A 20,488-nucleotide genomic window follows, 5' to 3' on the forward strand; every position below is an offset into this window, starting at 1 on the left:
CCTGTATTGTGACTGTACTGTAACTGTAATGTGACTGTACTGTGACTGTAGTGTGACTGTAGTATGCCTGTATTGTGACTGTACTGCGACTGTAATGTGACTGTACTGTGACTGTAATGTGACTGTAGTATGCCTGTATTGTGACTGTACTGTGACTGTAATGTGACTGTAATGTGACTGTAGTATGCCTGTATTGTGACTGTACTGTAACTGTAATGTGACTGTACTGTGACTGTAATGTGACTGTAGTATGCCTGTATTGTGACTGTACTGTGACTGTAGTGTGACTGTACTGTGACTGTATTGTGACTGTACTGTGACTGTAGTGTGACTGTAGTATGCCTGTATTGTGACTGTACTGTAACTGTAATGTGACTGTAGTATGCCTGTACTGTGACTGTACTGTGACTGTAGTATGCCTGTATTGTGACTGTACTGTAACTGTAATGTGACTGTAGTATGCCTGTATTGTGACTGTACTGTAACTGTAGTACGACTGTAATGTGACTGTACTGTGACTGTAGTGTGCCTGTACTGTGACTGTACTGTGACTGTAGTGTGACTGTAGTATGCCTGTATTGTGACTGTACTGTGACTGTACTGTGACTGTAGTGTGACTGTAGTATGCCTGTATTGTGACTGTACTGTGACTGTAATGTGACTGTAGTGTGACTGTAGTATGCCTGTAGTGTGACTGTAGTATGCCTGTATTGTGACTGTACTGTGACTGTACTGTGACTGTAGTGTGCCTGTAATGTGACTGTAATGTGACTGTAGTGTGACTGTAGTGTGACTGTAGTATGCCTGTATTGTGACTGTACTGTGACTGTATTGTGACTGTACTGTGACTGTAGTGTGACTGTAGTATGCCTGTACTGTGACTGTACTGTGACTGTACTGTGACTATATTGTGACTGTACTGTGACTGTAATGTGACTGTACTGTGACTGTAATGTGACTGTACTGTGACTGTAGTGTGACTGTAGTATGCCTGTATTGTGACTGTACTGTAACTGTAATGTGACTGTAATGTGACTGTAGTATGCCTGTATTGTGACTGTACTGTGACTGTATTGTGACTGTACTGTGACTGTAGTGTGACTGTAGTATGCCTGTACTGTGACTGTACTGTGACTATATTGTGACTGTACTGTGACTGTAATGTGACTGTACTGTGACTGTAATGTGACTGTACTGTGACTGTAGTATGCCTGTATTGTGACTGTACTGTAACTGTAATGTGACTGTAGTATGCCTGTATTGTGACTGTACTGTAACTGTAATGTGACTGTAGTATGCCTGTATTGTGACTGTACTGTGACTGTAGTGTGACTGTACTGTGACTGTACTGTGCCTGTAATGTGACTGTACTGTGACTGTAATGTGACTGTACTGTGACTGTAGTGTGACTGTAGTATGCCTGTATTGTGACTGTACTGTAACTGTAATGTGACTGTAGTATGCCTGTACTGTGACTGTAATGTGCCTGTACTGTGACTGTAGTGTGACTGTACTGTGACTGTATTGTGACTGTACTGTGACTGTAGTGTGACTGTAGTATGCCTGTATTGTGACTGTACTGTAACTGTAATGTGACTGTAGTATGCCTGTACTGTGACTGTACTGTGACTATATTGTGACTGTACTGTGACTGTAATGTGACTGTACTGTGACTGTAATGTGACTGTACTGTGACTGTAGTGTGACTGTAGTATGCCTGTATTGTGACTGTACTGTAACTGTAATGTGACTGTAGTATGCCTGTACTGTGACTGTACTGTGACTGTAGTATGCCTGTATTGTGACTGTACTGTAACTGTAGTACGCCTGTAATGTGAATGTACTGTGACTGTACTGTGACTGTAGTGTGACTGTACTGTGACTGTAATGTGACTGTACTGTAACTGTAATGTGACTGTAGTATGCCTGTATTGTGACTGTACTGTGACTGTATTGTGACTGTACTGTGACTGTAGTGTGACTGTAGTATGCCTGTACTGTGACTGTACTGTGACTATATTGTGACTGTACTGTGACTGTAATGTGACTGTACTGTGACTGTAATGTGACTGTACTGTGACTGTAGTGTGACTGTAGTATGCCTGTATTGTGACTGTACTGTAACTGTAATGTGACTGTAGTATGCCTGTATTGTGACTGTACTGTAACTGTAATGTGACTGTAGTATGCCTGTATTGTGACTGTACTGTGACTGTAGTGTGACTGTACTGTGACTGTACTGTGACTGTAATGTGACTGTACTGTGACTGTAATGTGACTGTACTGTGACTGTAGTGTGACTGTAGTGTGACTGTACTGTGCCTGTACTGTGACTGTAGTGTGACTGTACTGTGACTGTATTGTGACTGTACTGTGACTGTAGTGTGACTGTAGTATGCCTGTATTGTTACTGTACTGTAACTGTAATGTGACTGTAGTATGCCTGTACTGTGACTGTACTGTGACTGTACTGTGACTATATTGTGACTGTACTGTGACTGTAATGTGACTGTACTGTGACTGTAATGTGACTGTACTGTGACTGTAGTGTGACTGTAGTATGCCTGTATTGTGACTGTACTGTAACTGTAATGTGACTGTAGTATGCCTGTACTGTGACTGTACTGTGACTGTAGTATGCCTGTATTGTGACTGTACTGTAACTGTAGTACGCCTGTAATGTGAATGTACTGTGACTGTAGTGTGCCTGTACTGTGACTGTACTGTGACTGTAGTGTGACTGTAGTATGCCTGTATTGTGACTGTACTGTAACTGTAATGTGACTGTAATGTGACTGTAATGTGACTGTAATGTGACTGTACTGTGACTGTAAAGTGACTATATTGTGACTGTACTGTGACTGTAATGTGACTGTACTGTGACTGTAGTGTGACTGTAGTATGCCTGTATTGTGACTGTACTGTGACTGTACTGTGACTGTAGTGTGACTGTACTGTAACTGTAATGTGACTGTACTGTGACTGTAGTGTGACTGTACTGTGACTGTAGTGTGACTGTACTGTGACTGTAGTGTGACTGTACTGTAACTGTAGTGTGACTGTACTGTAACTGTAATGTGACTGTACTGTGACTGTAATGTGACTGTACTGTGACTGTAGTGTGACTGTACTGTGACTGTAGTGTGACTGTAGTATGCCTGTATTGTGACTGTAGTGTGACTACTGTAACTGTAATGTGACTGTACTGTGACTGTAGTGTGACTGTACTGTAACTGTAATGTGACTGTACTGTGAATGTAGTGTGACTGTACTGTGACTGTAGTGTGACTGTACTGTGACTGTAGTGTGACTGTACTGTAACTGTAATGTGACTGTACTGTGACTGTAGTGTGACTGTACTGTGACTGTAGTGTGACTGTAGTATGCCTGTATTGTGACTGTACTGTGACTGTAATGTGACTGTACTGTGACTGTAATGTGACTGTAGTATGCCTGTACTGTGACTGTAGTGTGACTGTACTGTGACTATATTGTGACTATACTGTGACTGTAATGTGACTGTACTGTGACTGTAGTGTGACTGTAGTATGCCTGTATTGTGACTGTACTGTAACTGTAATGTGACTGTACTGTGACTGTAGTGTGACTGTACTGTGACTGTAGTGTGACTGTACTGTGACTGTACTGTAACTGTAATGTGACTGTACTGTGACTGTAGTGTGACTGTAGTATGCCTGTATTGTGACTGTACTGTGACTGTAATGTGACTGTACTGTGACTGTAATGTGACTGTAGTATGCCTGTACTGTGACTGTAGTGTGACTGTACTGTGACTATATTGTGACTATACTGTGACTGTAATGTGACTGTACTGTGACTGTAGTATGCCTGTATTGTGACTGTACTGTAACTGTAATGTGACTGTACTGTGACTGTAGTGTGACTGTAGTATGCCTGTATTGTGACTGTACTGCGACTGTAATGTGACTGTACTGTGACTGTAATGTGACTGTAGTATGCCTGTATTGTGACTGTACTGTGACTGTAATGTGACTGTACTGTGACTGTAATGTGACTGTAGTATGCCTGTATTGTGACTGTACTGTAACTGTAATGTGACTGTACTGTGACTGTAATGTGACTGTAGTATGCCTGTATTGTGACTGTACTGTGACTGTAGTGTGACTGTACTGTGACTGTATTGTGACTGTACTGTGACTGTAGTGTGACTGTAGTATGCCTGTATTGTGACTGTACTGTAACTGTAATGTGACTGTAGTATGCCTGTACTGTGACTGTACTGTGACTGTAGTATGCCTGTATTGTGACTGTACTGTAACTGTAATGTGACTGTAGTATGCCTGTATTGTGACTGTACTGTAACTGTAGTACGACTGTAATGTGACTGTACTGTGACTGTAGTGTGCCTGTACTGTGACTGTACTGTGACTGTAGTGTGACTGTAGTATGCCTGTATTGTGACTGTACTGTGACTGTACTGTGACTGTAGTGTGACTGTAGTATGCCTGTATTGTGACTGTACTGTGACTGTAATGTGACTGTAGTGTGACTGTAGTATGCCTGTAGTGTGACTGTAGTATGCCTGTATTGTGACTGTACTGTGACTGTACTGTGACTGTAGTATGCCTGTATTATGACTGTACTGTGACTGTATTGTGACTGTACTGTGACTGTAGTGTGACTGTAGTATGCCTGTACTGTGACTGTACTGTGACTGTACTGTGACTATATTGTGACTGTACTGTGACTGTAATGTGACTGTACTGTGACTGTAATGTGACTGTAGTGTGACTGTAGTGTGACTGTAGTATGCCTGTATTGTGACTGTACTGTGACTGTATTGTGACTGTACTGTGACTGTAGTGTGACTGTAGTATGCCTGTACTGTGACTGTACTGTGACTGTACTGTGACTATATTGTGACTGTACTGTGACTGTAATGTGACTGTACTGTGACTGTAATGTGACTGTACTGTGACTGTAGTGTGACTGTAGTATGCCTGTATTGTGACTGTACTGTAACTGTAATGTGACTGTAATGTGACTGTAGTATGCCTGTATTGTGACTGTACTGTGACTGTATTGTGACTGTACTGTGACTGTAGTGTGACTGTAGTATGCCTGTACTGTGACTGTACTGTGACTATATTGTGACTGTACTGTGACTGTAATGTGACTGTACTGTGACTGTAATGTGACTGTACTGTGACTGTAGTGTGACTGTAGTATGCCTGTATTGTGACTGTACTGTAACTGTAATGTGACTGTAGTATGCCTGTATTGTGACTGTACTGTAACTGTAATGTGACTGTAGTATGCCTGTATTGTGACTGTACTGTGACTGTAGTGTGACTGTACTGTGACTGTACTGTGCCTGTAATGTGACTGTACTGTGACTGTAATGTGACTGTACTGTGACTGTAGTGTGACTGTAGTATGCCTGTACTGTGACTGTAATGTGCCTGTACTGTGACTGTAGTGTGACTGTACTGTGACTGTACTGTGACTGTAGTGTGACTGTAGTATGCCTGTATTGTGACTGTACTGTAACTGTAATGTGACTGTAGTATGCCTGTACTGTGACTGTACTGTGACTATATTGTGACTGTACTGTGACTGTAATGTGACTGTACTGTGACTGTAATGTGACTGTACTGTGACTGTAGTGTGACTGTAGTATGCCTGTATTGTGACTGTACTGTAACTGTAATGTGACTGTAGTATGCCTGTACTGTGACTGTACTGTGACTGTAGTATGCCTGTATTGTGACTGTACTGTAACTGTAGTACGCCTGTAATGTGAATGTACTGTGACTGTACTGTGACTGTAGTGTGACTGTACTGTGACTGTAATGTGACTGTACTGTAACTGTAATGTGACTGTAGTATGCCTGTATTGTGACTGTACTGTAACTGTAATGTGACTGTAGTATGCCTGTATTGTGACTGTACTGTGACTGTAGTGTGACTGTACTGTGACTGTACTGTGACTGTAATGTGACTGTACTGTGACTGTAATGTGACTGTACTGTGACTGTAGTGTGACTGTAGTATGCCTGTACTGTGACTGTAGTGTGACTGTACTGTGACTGTATTGTGACTGTACTGTGACTGTAGTGTGACTGTAGTATGCCTGTATTGTTACTGTACTGTAACTGTAATGTGACTGTAGTATGCCTGTACTGTGACTGTACTGTGACTGTACTGTGACTATATTGTGACTGTACTGTGACTGTAATGTGACTGTACTGTGACTGTAATGTGACTGTACTGTGACTGTAGTGTGACTGTAGTATGCCTGTATTGTGACTGTACTGTAACTGTAATGTGACTGTAGTATGCCTGTATTGTGACTGTACTGTAACTGTAGTACGCCTGTAATGTGAATGTACTGTGACTGTAGTGTGCCTGTACTGTGACTGTACTGTGACTGTAGTGTGACTGTAGTATGCCTGTATTGTGACTGTACTGTAACTGTAATGTGACTGTAATGTGACTGTAATGTGACTGTAATGTGACTGTACTGTGACTGTAAAGTGACTATATTGTGACTGTACTGTGACTGTAATGTGACTGTACTGTGACTGTAGTGTGACTGTAGTATGCCTGTATTGTGACTGTACTGTGACTGTACTGTGACTGTAGTGTGCCTGTAATGTGACTGTACTGTAACTGTAATGTGACTGTATTGTGACTGTACTGTGACTGTAATGTGACTGTACTGTAACTGTAATGTGACTGTAGTATGCCTGTATTGTGACTGTACTGTGACTGTATTGTGACTGTACTGTGACTGTAGTGTGACTGTAGTATGCCTGTACTGTGACTGTACTGTGACTATATTGTGACTGTACTGTGACTGTAATGTGACTGTACTGTGACTGTAATGTGACTGTACTGTGACTGTAGTATGCCTGTATTGTGACTGTACTGTAACTGTAATGTGACTGAAGTATGCCTGTATTGTGACTGTACTGTGACTGTAGTGTGACTGTACTGTGACTGTACTGTGACTGTAATGTGACTGTACTGTGACTGTAATGTGACTGTACTGTGACTGTAGTGTGACTGTAGTATGCCTGTACTGTGACTGTAGTGTGACTGTACTGTGACTGTATTGTGACTGTACTGTGACTGTAGTGTGACTATATTGTGACTGTACTGTGACTGTAATGTGACTGTACTGTGACTGTAGTGTGACTGTAGTATGCCTGTATTGTGACTGTACTGTAACTGTAATGTGACTGTAGTATGCCTGTACTGTGACTGTACTGTGACTGTACTGTGACTATATTGTGACTGTACTGTGACTGTAATGTGACTGTAGTGTGACTGTAGTATGCCTGTATTGTGACTGTACTGTAACTGTAATGTGACTGTAGTATGCCTGTACTGTGACTGTACTGTGACTGTAGTATGCCTGTATTGTGACTGTACTGTAACTGTAATGTGACTGTAGTATGCCTGTATTGTGACTGTACTGTGACTGTATTGTGACTGTACTGTAACTGTAATGTGACTGTAGAATGCCTGTACTGTGACTGTAGTGTGACTGTAGTATGCCTGTACTGTAATGTGACTGTAGTATGCCTGTACTGTGACTGTACTGTAACTGTAATGTGACTGTAGTGTGCCTGTACTGTGACTGTAATGTGACTGTAGTGTGACTGTATTGTGACTGTACTGTGACTGTAATGTGACTGTAGTATGACTGTACTGTGACTGTAATGTGACTGTAGTATGCCTGTATTGTGACTGTACTGTGACTGTAATGTGACTGTAGTATACCTGTACTATGCCTGTACTGTGACTGTACTGTGACTGTAATGTGACTGCAGTGTGCCTGTAATGTGACTGTAATGTGACTGTAGTAGGACTGTAATGGGACTGTAATGTGCCTGTATTGTGACTGTAATGTGACTGTACTGTGACTGTAGTATGCCTGTACTGTGACTGCATTGTGACTGTATTATGCCTGTATTGTGACTGTAGTGTGACTGTAATGTGACTGTAGTATGCCTGTACTGTGACTGTAATGTGACTGTAATGTGACTGTAGTATGCCTGTACTGTGACTGTACTGTGACTGTAATGTGACTGTAGTATGCCTGTACTGTGACTGTAATGTGACTGTAGTATGCCTGTACTGTGACTGTAATGTGACTGTAATGTGACTGTAGTATGCCTGTACTGTGACTGTACTGTAACTGTAATGTGACTGTAGTATGCCTGTACTGTGACTGTAATGTGACTGTAGCATGCCTGTACTGTGACTGTAATGTGACTGCAGTGTGCCTGTAATGTGACTGTAATGTGACTGTAGTAGGACTGTAATGGGACTGTAATGTGCCTGTATTGTGACTGTAATGTGACTGTACTGTGACTGTGGTATGCCTGTACTGCGATTGTAATGTGACTGTAGTGTGCCTGTACTGTGACTGTACTGTGACTGTATTATGCCTGTAATGTGACTGTAGTGTGCCTGTACTGTGACTGTAATGTGACTGTAATGTGACTGTAGTATGCCTGTACTGTGACTGTACTGTAACTGTAATGTGACTGTAGTATGCCTGTACTGTGACTGTAATGTGACTGTACTATGCCTGTACTGTGACTGTAATGTGACTGTAGTGTGCCTGTATTGTGACTGTACTGTGACTGTAATGTGACTGTAGTATGCCTGTACTGTGACTGTAGTATGCCTGTACTGTGACTGTAATGTGACTGTAGTGTTCCTGTATTGTGACTGTACTGTGACTGTAATGTGACTGTAGTGTGACTGTACTGTGACTGTACTATGACTGTGATGTGACTGTAGTATGCCTGTATTGTGACTGTACTGTGACTGTACTGTGACTGTAGTGTGCCTGTATTGTGACTGTACTGTGACTGTAGTGTGACTGTACTGTGACTGTACTGTGACTGTAATGTGACTGTACTGTGACTGTAATGTGACTGTACTGTGACTGTAGTGTGACTGTAGTATGCCTGTACTGTGACTGTAGTGTGACTGTACTGTGACTGTATTGTGACTGTAGTGTGACTGTAGTATGCCTGTATTGTTACTGTACTGTAACTGTAATGTGACTGTAGTATGCCTGTACTGTGACTGTACTGTGACTGTACTGTGACTATATAGTGACTGTACTGTGACTGTAATGTGACTGTACTGTGACTGTAATGTGACTGTACTGTGACTGTAGTGTGACTGTAGTATGCCTGTATTGTGACTGTACTGTAACTGTAATGTGACTGTAGTATGCCTGTATTGTGACTGTACTGTAACTGTAGTACGCCTGTAATGTGAATGTACTGTGACTGTAGTGTGCCTGTACTGTGACTGTACTGTGACTGTAGTGTGACTGTAGTATGCCTGTATTGTGACTGTACTGTAACTGTAATGTGACTGTAATGTGACTGTAATGTGACTGTAATGTGACTGTACTGTGACTGTAAAGTGACTATATTGTGACTGTACTGTGACTGTAATGTGACTGTACTGTGACTGTAGTGTGACTGTAGTATGCCTGTATTGTGACTGTACTGTGACTGTACTGTGACTGTAGTGTGCCTGTAATGTGACTGTACTGTAACTGTAATGTGACTGTATTGTGACTGTACTGTGACTGTAATGTGACTGTACTGTAACTGTAATGTGACTGTAGTATGCCTGTATTGTGACTGTACTGTGACTGTATTGTGACTGTACTGTGACTGTAGTGTGACTGTAGTATGCCTGTACTGTGACTGTACTGTGACTATATTGTGACTGTACTGTGACTGTAATGTGACTGTACTGTGACTGTAATGTGACTGTACTGTGACTGTAGTATGCCTGTATTGTGACTGTACTGTAACTGTAATGTGACTGAAGTATGCCTGTATTGTGACTGTACTGTGACTGTACTGTGACTGTACTGTGACTGTAATGTGACTGTACTGTGACTGTAATGTGACTGTACTGTGACTGTAGTGTGACTGTAGTATGCCTGTACTGTGACTGTAGTGTGACTGTACTGTGACTGTATTGTGACTGTACTGTGACTGTAGTGTGACTATATTGTGACTGTACTGTGACTGTAATGTGACTGTACTGTGACTGTAGTGTGACTGTAGTATGCCTGTATTGTGACTGTACTGTAACTGTAATGTGACTGTAGTATGCCTGTACTGTGACTGTACTGTGACTGTACTGTGACTATATTGTGACTGTACTGTGACTGTAATGTGACTGTAGTGTGACTGTAGTATGCCTGTATTGTGACTGTACTGTAACTGTAATGTGACTGTAGTATGCCTGTACTGTGACTGTACTGTGACTGTAGTATGCCTGTATTGTGACTGTACTGTAACTGTAATGTGACTGTAGTATGCCTGTATTGTGACTGTACTGTGACTGTATTGTGACTGTACTGTAACTGTAATGTGACTGTAGAATGCCTGTACTGTGACTGTAGTGTGACTGTAGTATGCCTGTACTGTAATGTGACTGTAGTATGCCTGTACTGTGACTGTACTGTAACTGTAATGTGACTGTAGTGTGCCTGTACTGTGACTGTAATGTGACTGTAGTGTGACTGTATTGTGACTGTACTGTGACTGTAATGTGACTGTAGTATGACTGTACTGTGACTGTAATGTGACTGTAGTATGCCTGTATTGTGACTGTACTGTGACTGTAATGTGACTGTAGTATACCTGTACTATGCCTGTACTGTGACTGTAATGTGACTGCAGTGTGCCTGTAATGTGACTGTAATGTGACTGTAGTAGGACTGTAATGGGACTGTAATGTGCCTGTATTGTGACTGTAATGTGACTGTACTGTGACTGTAGTATGCCTGTACTGACTGCATTGTGACTGTATTATGCCTGTATTGTGACTGTAGTGTGACTGTAATGTGACTGTAGTATGCCTGTACTGTGACTGTAATGTGACTGTAATGTGACTGTAGTATGCCTGTACTGTGACTGTACTGTGACTGTAATGTGACTGTAGTATGCCTGTACTGTGACTGTAATGTGACTGTAGTATGCCTGTACTGTGACTGTAATGTGACTGTAATGTGACTGTAGTATGCCTGTACTGTGACTGTACTGTAACTGTAATGTGACTGTAGTATGCCTGTACTGTGACTGTAATGTGACTGTAGCATGCCTGTACTGTGACTGTAATGTGACTGCAGTGTGCCTGTAATGTGACTGTAATGTGACTGTAGTAGGACTGTAATGGGACTGTAATGTGCCTGTATTGTGCCTGTAATGTGACTGTACTGTGACTGTGGTATGCCTGTACTGCGATTGTAATGTGACTGTAGTGTGCCTGTACTGTGACTGTACTGTGACTGTAATGTGACTGTAGTATGCCTGTACTGTGACTGTACTGTAACTGTAATGTGACTGTAGTATGCCTGTACTGTGACTGTAATGTGACTGTACTATGCCTGTACTGTGACTGTACTGTGACTGTAATGTGACTGTAGTGTGCCTGTATTGTGACTGTACTGTGACTGTAATGTGACTGTAGTATGCCTGTACTGTGACTGTAGTATGCCTGTACTGTGACTGTAATGTGACTGTAGTGTTCCTGTATTGTGACTGTACTGTGACTGTAATGTGACTGTAGTATGTCTGTACTGTGACTGTACTATGACTGTGATGTGACTGTAGTATGCCTGTATTGTGACTGTACTGTGACTGTAATGTGACTGTAGTATGTCTGTACTGTGACTGTACTATGACTGTGATGTGACTGTAGTATGCCTGTATTGTGACTTTACTGTGACTGTACTGTGACTGTAGTATGTCTGTACTGTGACCGTAATATACCTGTACCATGTCTGTTCTATGCCTGTAGTTTGTTTGTACCATGTCTGTAATGTGCTTATACTGTGCCTATAGTGTGCCTGTATTGTGCTTGTAGTGACCTGTAACATGCCTATAGTGTGCCTGTACTATGCCTGTACTATGCTTGTAGTGTGCCTGTACTATGCCTGTAGTGTGCCTGTACTATGCCTGCACTATGCCTGTACTATGCCTGTAGTGTGCCTGTACTATGCCTGTACTATGCCTGTACTATGCCTGTAGTGTGCCTGTACTATGCCTGTACTATGCCTGTACTATGCCTGTACTATGCCTGTAGTGTGCCTGTACTATGCCTGTACTATGGCTGTATTATGCCTGTAGTATGCCTGTACTATGCTTGTAGTATGCCTGTACTATGCCTGTACTATGCCTGTAGTGTGCCTGTACTGTGCCTGTACTGTTCCTGTACTGTTCCTGTATTGTGCCTGTAGTGTGCCTGTAGTGTGCCTGTAATGTGACTGTAGTATGCCTGTACTATGCCTGTAGTATGCCTGTACTATGCCTGTACTATGCCTGTAGTATGCCTGTACTATGCCTGTAGTATGCCTGTACTATGCTTGTACTATGCCTGTAGTATGCCTATACTATACCTGTAGTGTGCCTGTACTATGCCTGTAGTGTGCCTGTACTATGCCTGTACTATGCCTGTAGTGTGCCTGTACTATGCCTGTAGTGTGCCTGCACTATGCCTGTAATGCATACTTGCCGATATTCTGGCTGCTCTCTGCGGGAGAGAGCACCCAGGTCGGCTCAGCAGGGGGGCAGGGGCAGGCTGTGATGTGTGAGGAGGCGGACCGTGGGCGGAGCAGGGGCGGGTCGGGGCGGAGTTACTATATCACACCCTTTAAGCCACGCCCCCCACTCTGTAATGCCGCGATCCCTGGCATTACACTGCAGGGGGGCGTGGCTATGATGACGCGATTCAGCAAGAATCGCGTCATCAACTGCCCGGACCGCCCACTTTACACAGTAAGTGGGCGGACGGGCAGGGTGACTGCTGGTTCCGGGAGACTTGCCTGCTCTTCCGTGGGGCCGGGAGGGTCACCCGATTTTCGGGAGCCTCCCGGCCATTCCGGGAGAGTAGGCAAGTATGCTGTAATGTGACTGTAGTATGCATGTACTATGCCTGTAGTGTGCCTGTACCATGCCTGTACTATGCCTGTAGTGTGCCTGTACTATGCCTGTAGTGTGCCTGTACTATGCCTGTAGTGTGCCTGTACTATGCCTGCAGTGTGCCTGTACTATGCCTGTACTATGCCTGTAGTATGCCTGTACTATGCCTGTAGTGTGCCTGTACTATGCCTGTACTATGCCTGTAGTGTGCCTGTACTATGCCTGTAGTGTGCCTGTACTATGCCTGTACTATGCCTGTACTATGCCTGTAGTGTGCCTATACTATGCCTGTACTGTGCCTGTAGTGTGCCTGTACTATGCCTGTAGTGTGCCTGTACTATGCCTGTAGTATGCCTGTACTATGCCTGTAGTGTGCCTGTACTATGCCTGTAGTGTGCCTGTACTATGCCTGTACTATGCTTGTAGTATGCCTGTACTATGCCTGTAGTGTGCCTGTACTATGCCTGTAGTGTGCCTGTACTATGCCTGCAGTGTGCCTGTACTATGCCTGTAGTATGCCTGTACTATGCCTGTAGTGTGCCTGTACTATGCCTGTACTATGCCTGTACTATGCCTGTAGTGTGCCTGTACTATGCCTGTAGTGTGCCTGTACTATGCCTGTACTATGCCTGTAGTGTGCCTATACTATGCCTGTACTGTGCCTGTAGTGTGCCTGTACTATGCCTGTAGTGTGCCTGTACTATGCCTGTAGTATGCCTGTACTATGCCTGTAGTGTGCCTGTACTATGCCTGTAGTGTGCCTGTACTATGCCTGTACTATGCTTGTAGTATGCCTGTACTATGCCTGTAGTGTGCCTGTACTATGCCTGTACTATGCCTGTAGTGTGCCTATACTATGCCTGTACTGTGCCTGTAGTATGCCTGTACTATGCCTGTAGTGTGCCTGTACTATGCCTGTACTATGCCTGTACTATGCCTGTAGTGTGCCTATACTATGCCTGTACTGTGCCTGTAGTGTGCCTGTACTATGCCTGTAGTGTGCCTATACTATGCCTGTAGTATGCCTGTACTATGCCTGTAGTGTGCCTGTACTATGCCTGTACTATGCCTGTAGTATGCCTGTACTATGCCTGTAGTGTGCCTGTACTATGCCTGTACTATGCCTGTAGTGTGCCTATACTATGCCTGTACTGTGCCTGTAGTATGCCTGTACTATGCCTGTAGTGTGCCTGTACTATGCCTGTACTATGCCTGTACTATGCCTGTAGTGTGCCTATACTATGCCTGTACTGTGCCTGTAGTGTGCCTGTACTATGCCTGTAGTGTGCCTATACTATGCCTGTAGTATGCCTGTACTATGCCTGTAGTGTGCCTGTACTATGCCTGTACTATGCCTGTAGTATGCCTGTACTATGCCTGTAGTGTGCCTGTACTATGCCTGTAGTATGCCTGTACTATGCCTGTAGTATGCCTGTACTATGCCTTTAGTATGCCTGTACTATGCCTGTAGTATGCCTGTACTATGCCTGTAGTATGCCTGTACTATGCCTGTAGTATGCATGTGCTATGCCTATAGTATGCCTGTACTATGCCTGTAGTGTGCCTGTACTATGCCTGTAGTATGCCTGTACTATGCCTGTAGTATGCATGTGCTATGCCTATAGTATGCCTGTACTATGCCTGTAGTGTGCCTGTACTATGCCTGTAGTATGCCTGTACTATGCCTGTAGTATGCATGTGCTATGCCTGTAGTATGCCTGTACTATGCCTGTAGTGTGCTTGTACTATGCCTGTAGTGTGCCTGTACTATGTCTGTACTATGCCTGTACTATGTCTGTACTATGCCTGTACTATGTCTGTACTATGGTGGTCATTCCGAGTTGTTCGCTCGCTAGCCGCTTTTAGCAGCATTGCACACGCTAGGCCGCCGCCCTCTGGGAGTGAATCTTAGCTTAGCAGAATTGCGAATAGAAAATTCTTAGCAGTTTCAGAGTAGCTCCAGAATTACTCCTACACTGCGATCAGTTCAGTCAGTTTCGTTCTTGGTTTGACGTCACAAACACGCCCTGCGTTCGGCCAGCCACTCCCCCGTTTCTCCAGACACTTCCGCGTTTTATCCTGGCACGCCTGCGTTTTTCTGCACACTCCCAGAAAACGGTCAGTTTCCGCCCAGAAACACCCACTTCCTGTCAATCAGACTGCGATCACTTCAACGATGGAAATTCTTTGGTCGGACGTGAGTAAATCTACTAAGTTTTGAGCTAAAATACTTAGCGCACTGCGTACCATGCACACTGTGTACCATGCGCATGCGCATTTTTGACTTAATCACTCTATTGCAAAACTCGGCAACATGCGAACAACTCGGAATGACCCCCGATGCCTGTAGTGTGCCTGAACTGTGACTGAATCATGTGGAAGCTGCCATCTCTGAATGATGCAATGGAGGACACGGCTTTGCAAGTCGTCCTCTTATTCTTTATAGGGAATTTGGGGTCCAGTCTGGGTGAGATTCTCAGGGATGATGATTGTGTCTCTTCTGTACCCACAGGTTGTGTCAGCCGATAAATCGGTCTCTGTGGGGTTAATCACACGCGTGTGGCGGGGATTCAGTAAGGAAGTATTCAACCCCACCGATAACTACGTTGTCCAATTCCCACATGACCTGGATGTGACTATGAAAGCCATGCTGCTGGCCTGCACCATGTTTATTGTGAGTATAAGTGTGTGAGTGTGCACTCACCTCTCCTGAGTACACAGTATAAGAGACCACTCTGCCCACGTCCTGTACAAGGACTGGTGTAAGAGTGTATTTCTGTAGAAGAAGGTAAGTCTGGTCTGGTGCGATACAGAGGTGTTGGCGCTGGGCTGTAATTCTGGCGGCGTGGTCTGACTCGTGTATCGCGGAAATATTATGTAGACATTAGCACATGTATTGGGTTATCACATTGATACTCAACCCTAAAATGATCCTGTTGGGGTACCCCCTTAATATAATCCTCTGTATAAGCAACAAGAATAACCTAAAATCACAAAAGAACAAGAGTTTTCGGAAAACCTTTGTTAACTCCATTTCTTCGAAGTCCATAAGGTCCACAGGGAATACCATGGGGTTTGCTAGGGAGGGGCCTTAGACTGCACACCTATAGCTGCCAGTAATGTGAGGTGCTACCTACTGAGACTTGTAGTTCTACAGAAGAAAAAGGGGGTGTTGTAGGTGCACTGTCTCTAGCATTACTGATATCATACAGCTTAGCATATAATAAATGGTGGAGTTTAGTTATGAATTGATCAATGCATTAAGCTGCAGCCCCGCGGCAAGGGACTCCACTCTGCTGCAGTACCTAACACTATAGGGGTTCAAACCTAGGGCACGGGACCCCCCCAAAAAACCCACAGCCAAGCAACCCAAGGGCATCGCAGGAAATAATTATGTGTAGTGAGAAGGATTAAGGGATAGGTGAGAAAAAAAAGGGGTGTTATGGGGTGAATTAATATTAGTGAAAAAAGTGTGTAACATGTATAATAAACAAACAGTGAAAGTGCCAAATTAAATGTAATGCTGCGATGCCCTGTTGTCGCCCAGCCACGGCAGTCCAGGAGGCCCCGCACCCCAGGAGCCACCCCATTGCTGACCTATTGTTCAGAATAACTGGACTTACCTAGAATTGTGCCATATTCACAAGTGCAGTCATGCTAGGTACCCTAGTTAAAATAAATGAGGGTCAGGTGCGGGTGGGTGCAAGTCTAAGAATGAAGGTTTCTCACTCCTTCAGGTGTGTCTATACAAAACACTTTTAGTTTGCTAGGGAGGGGCCTTAGACTGCACACCTATAGCTGCCAGTAATGTGAGGTGCTACCTACTGAGACTTGTAGTTCTACAGAAGAAAAAGGGGGTGTTGTAGGTGCACTGTCTCTAGCATTACTGATATCATACAGCTTAGCATATAATAAATGGTGGAGTTTAGTTATGAATTGATCAATGCATTAAGCTGCAGCCCCGCGGCAAGGGACTCCACTCTGCTGCAGTACCTAACACTATAGGGGTTCAAACCTAGGGCACGGGACCCCCAAAAAAAACCCACAGCCAAGCAACCCAAGGGCATCGCAGGAAATAATTATGTGTAGTGAGAAGGATTAAGGGATAGGTGAGAAAAAAAAGGGGTGTTATGGGGTGAATTAATATTAGTGAAAAAAGTGTGTAACATGTATAATAAACAAACAGTGAAAGTGCCAAATAAAATGTAATGCTGCGATGCCCTGTTGTCGCCCAGCCACGGCAGTCCAGGAGGCCCCGCACCCCAGGAGCCACCCCATTGCTGACCTATTGTTCAGAATAACTGGACTTACCTAGAATTGTGCCATATTCACAAGTGCAGTCATGCTAGGTACCCTAGTTAAAATAAATGAGGGTCAGGTGCGGGTGGGTGCAAGTCTAAGAATGAAGGTGTCTCACTCCTTCAGGTGTGTCTATACAAAACACTTTTAGTTTGCTAGGGAGGGGCCTTAGACTGCACACCTATAGCTGCCAGTAATGTGAGGTGCTACCTACTGAGACTTGTAGTTCTACAGAAGAAAAAGGGGGTGTTGTAGGTGCACTGTCTCTAGCATTACTGATATCATACAGCTTAGCATATAATAAATGGTGGAGTTTAGTTATGAATTGATCAATGCATTAAGCTGCAGCCCCGCGGCAAGGGACTCCACTCTGCTGCAGTACCTAACACTATAGGGGTTCAAACCTAGGGCACGGGACCCCCAAAAAAAACCCACAGCCAAGCAACCCAAGGGCATCGCAGGAAATAATTATGTGTAGTGAGAAGGATTAAGGGATAGGTGAGAAAAAAAAGGGGTGTTATGGGGTGAATTAATATTAGTGAAAAAAGTGTGTAACATGTATAATAAACAAACAGTGAAAGTGCCAAATTAAATGTAATGCTGCGATGCCCTGTTGTCGCCCAGCCACGGCAGTCCAGGAGGCCCCGCACCCCAGGAGCCACCCCATTGCTGACCTATTGTTCAGAATAACTGGACTTACCTAGAATTGTGCCATATTCACAAGTGCAGTCATGCTAGGTACCCTAGTTAAAATAAATGAGGGTCTGGTGCGGGTGGGTGCAAGTCTAAGAATGAAGGTGTCTCACTCCTTCAGGTGTGTCTATACAAAACACTTTTAGTTTGCTAGGGAGGGGCCTTAGACTGCACACCTATAGCTGCCAGTAATGTGAGGTGCTACCTACTGAGACTTGTAGTTCTACAGAAGAAAAAGGGGGTGTTGTAGGTGCACTGTCTCTAGCATTACTGATATCATACAGCTTAGCATATAATAAATGGTGGAGTTTAGTTATGAATTGATCAATGCATTAAGCTGCAGCCCCGCGGCAAGGGACTCCACTCTGCTGCAGTACCTAACACTATAGGGGTTCAAACCTAGGGCACGGGACCCCCAAAAAAAACCCACAGCCAAGCAACCCAAGGGCATCGCAGGAAATAATTATGTGTAGTGAGAAGGATTAAGGGATAGGTGAGAAAAAAAAGGGGTGTTATGGGGTGAATTAATATTAGTGAAAAAAGTGTGTAACATGTATAATAAACAAACAGTGAAAGTGCCAAATTAAATGTAATGCTGCGATGCCCTGTTGTCGCCCAGCCACGGCAGTCCAGGAGGCCCCGCACCCCAGGAGCCACCCCATTGCTGACCTATTGTTCAGAATAACTGGACTTACCTAGAATTGTGCCATATTCACAAGTGCAGTCATGCTAGGTACCCTAGTTAAAATAAATGAGGGTCAGGTGCGGGTGGGTGCAAGTCTAAGAGTGAAGGTGTCTCACTCCTTCAGGTGTGTCTATACAAAACACTTTTAGTTTGCTAGGGAGGGGCCTTAGACTGCACACCTATAGCTGCCAGTAATGTGAGGTGCTACCTACTGAGACTTGTAGTTCTACAGAAGAAAAAGGGGGTGTTGTAGGTGCACTGTCTCTAGCATTACTGATATCATACAGCTTAGCATATAATAAATGGTGGAGTTTAGTTATGAATTGATCAATGCATTAAGCTGCAGCCCCGCGGCAAGGGACTCCACTCTGCTGCAGTACCTAACACTATAGGGGTTCAAACCTAGGGCACGGGACCCCCAAAAAAAACCCACAGCCAAGCAAACCAAGGGCATCGCAGGAAATAATTATGTGTAGTGAGAAGGATTAAGGGATAGGTGAGAAAAAAAAGGGGTGTTATGGGGTGAATTAATATTAGTGAAAAAAGTGTGTAACATGTATAATAAACAAACAGTGAAAGTGCCAAATTAAATGTAATGCTGCGATGCCCTGTTGTCGCCCAGCCACGGCAGTCCAGGAGGCCCCGCACCCCAGGAGCCACCCCATTGCTGACCTATTGTTCAGAATAACTGGACTTACCTAGAATTGTGCCATATTCACAAGTGCAGTCATGCTAGGCACCCTAGTTAAAATAAATGAGGGTCAGGTGCGGGTGGGTGCAAGTCTAAGAATGAAGGTGTCTCACTCCTTCAGGTGTGTCTATACAAAACACTTTTAGTTTGCTAGGGAGGGGCCTTAGACTGCACACCTATAGCTGCCAGTAATGTGAGGTGCTACCTACTGAGACTTGTAGTTCTACAGAAGAAAAAGGGGGTGTTGTAGGTGCACTGTCTCTAGCATTACTGATATCATACAGCTTAGCATATAATAAATGGTGGAGTTTAGTTATGAATTGATCAATGCATTAAGCTGCAGCCCCGCGGCAAGGGACTCCACTCTGCTGCAGTACCTAACACTATAGGGGTTCAAACCTAGGGCACGGAACCCCCAAAAAAAACCCACAGCCAAGCAACCCAAGGGCATCGCAGGAAATAATTATGTGTAGTGAGAAGGATTAAGGGATAGGTGAGAAAAAAAAGGGGTGTTATGGGGTGAATTAATATTAGTGAAAAAAGTGTGTAACATGTATAATAAACAAACAGTGAAAGTGCCAAATTAAATGTAATGCTGCGATGCCCTGTTGTCGCCCAGCCACGGCAGTCCAGGAGGCCCCGCACCCCAGGAGCCACCCCATTGCTGACCTATTGTTCAGAATAACTGGACTTACCTAGAATTGTGCCATATTCACAAGTGCAGTCATGCTAGGTACCCTAGTTAAAATAAATGAGGGTCAGGTGCGGGTGGGTGCAAGTCTAAGAATGAAGGTGTCTCACTCCTTCAGGTGTGTCTATACAAAACACTTTTAGTTTGCTAGGGAGGGGCCTTAGACTGCACACCTATAGCTGCCAGTAATGTGAGGTGCTACCTACTGAGACTTGTAGTTCTACAGAAGAAAAAGGGGGTGTTGTAGGTGCACTGTCTCTAGCATTACTGATATCATACAGCTTAGCATATAATAAATGGTGGAGTTTAGTTATGAATTGATCAATGCATTAAGCTGCAGCCCCGCGGCAAGGGACTCCACTCTGCTGCAGTACCTAACACTATAGGGGTTCAAACCTAGGGCACGGGACCCCCCAAAAAACCCCACAGCCAAGCAACCCAAGGGCATCGCAGGAAATAATTATGTGTAG

General features: G+C 44.0%; 1 protein-coding gene across 3 annotated transcripts in view; it reads left to right on the plus strand.

Annotated features, from left to right (window-relative positions):
- Positions 1–20,488, plus strand: part of LOC134985605 (phospholipid scramblase 3-like) — a 111,483-nt gene that overhangs the window by 79,497 nt on the left and 11,498 nt on the right. For all 3 annotated transcript variants that reach the window (XM_063950422.1, XM_063950421.1, XM_063950423.1), the window contains one exon: positions 15,472–15,633. In XM_063950422.1, the coding sequence (XP_063806492.1) occupies positions 15,472–15,633 (162 nt within the window). The remainder of the gene's footprint in view (positions 1–15,471; positions 15,634–20,488) is intronic.

The sequence above is a fragment of the Pseudophryne corroboree genome, assembly GCF_028390025.1.
Source record: "Pseudophryne corroboree isolate aPseCor3 chromosome 6 unlocalized genomic scaffold, aPseCor3.hap2 SUPER_6_unloc_1, whole genome shotgun sequence".
In the NCBI taxonomy this organism is placed as follows: Eukaryota; Metazoa; Chordata; class Amphibia; order Anura; family Myobatrachidae; genus Pseudophryne; species Pseudophryne corroboree.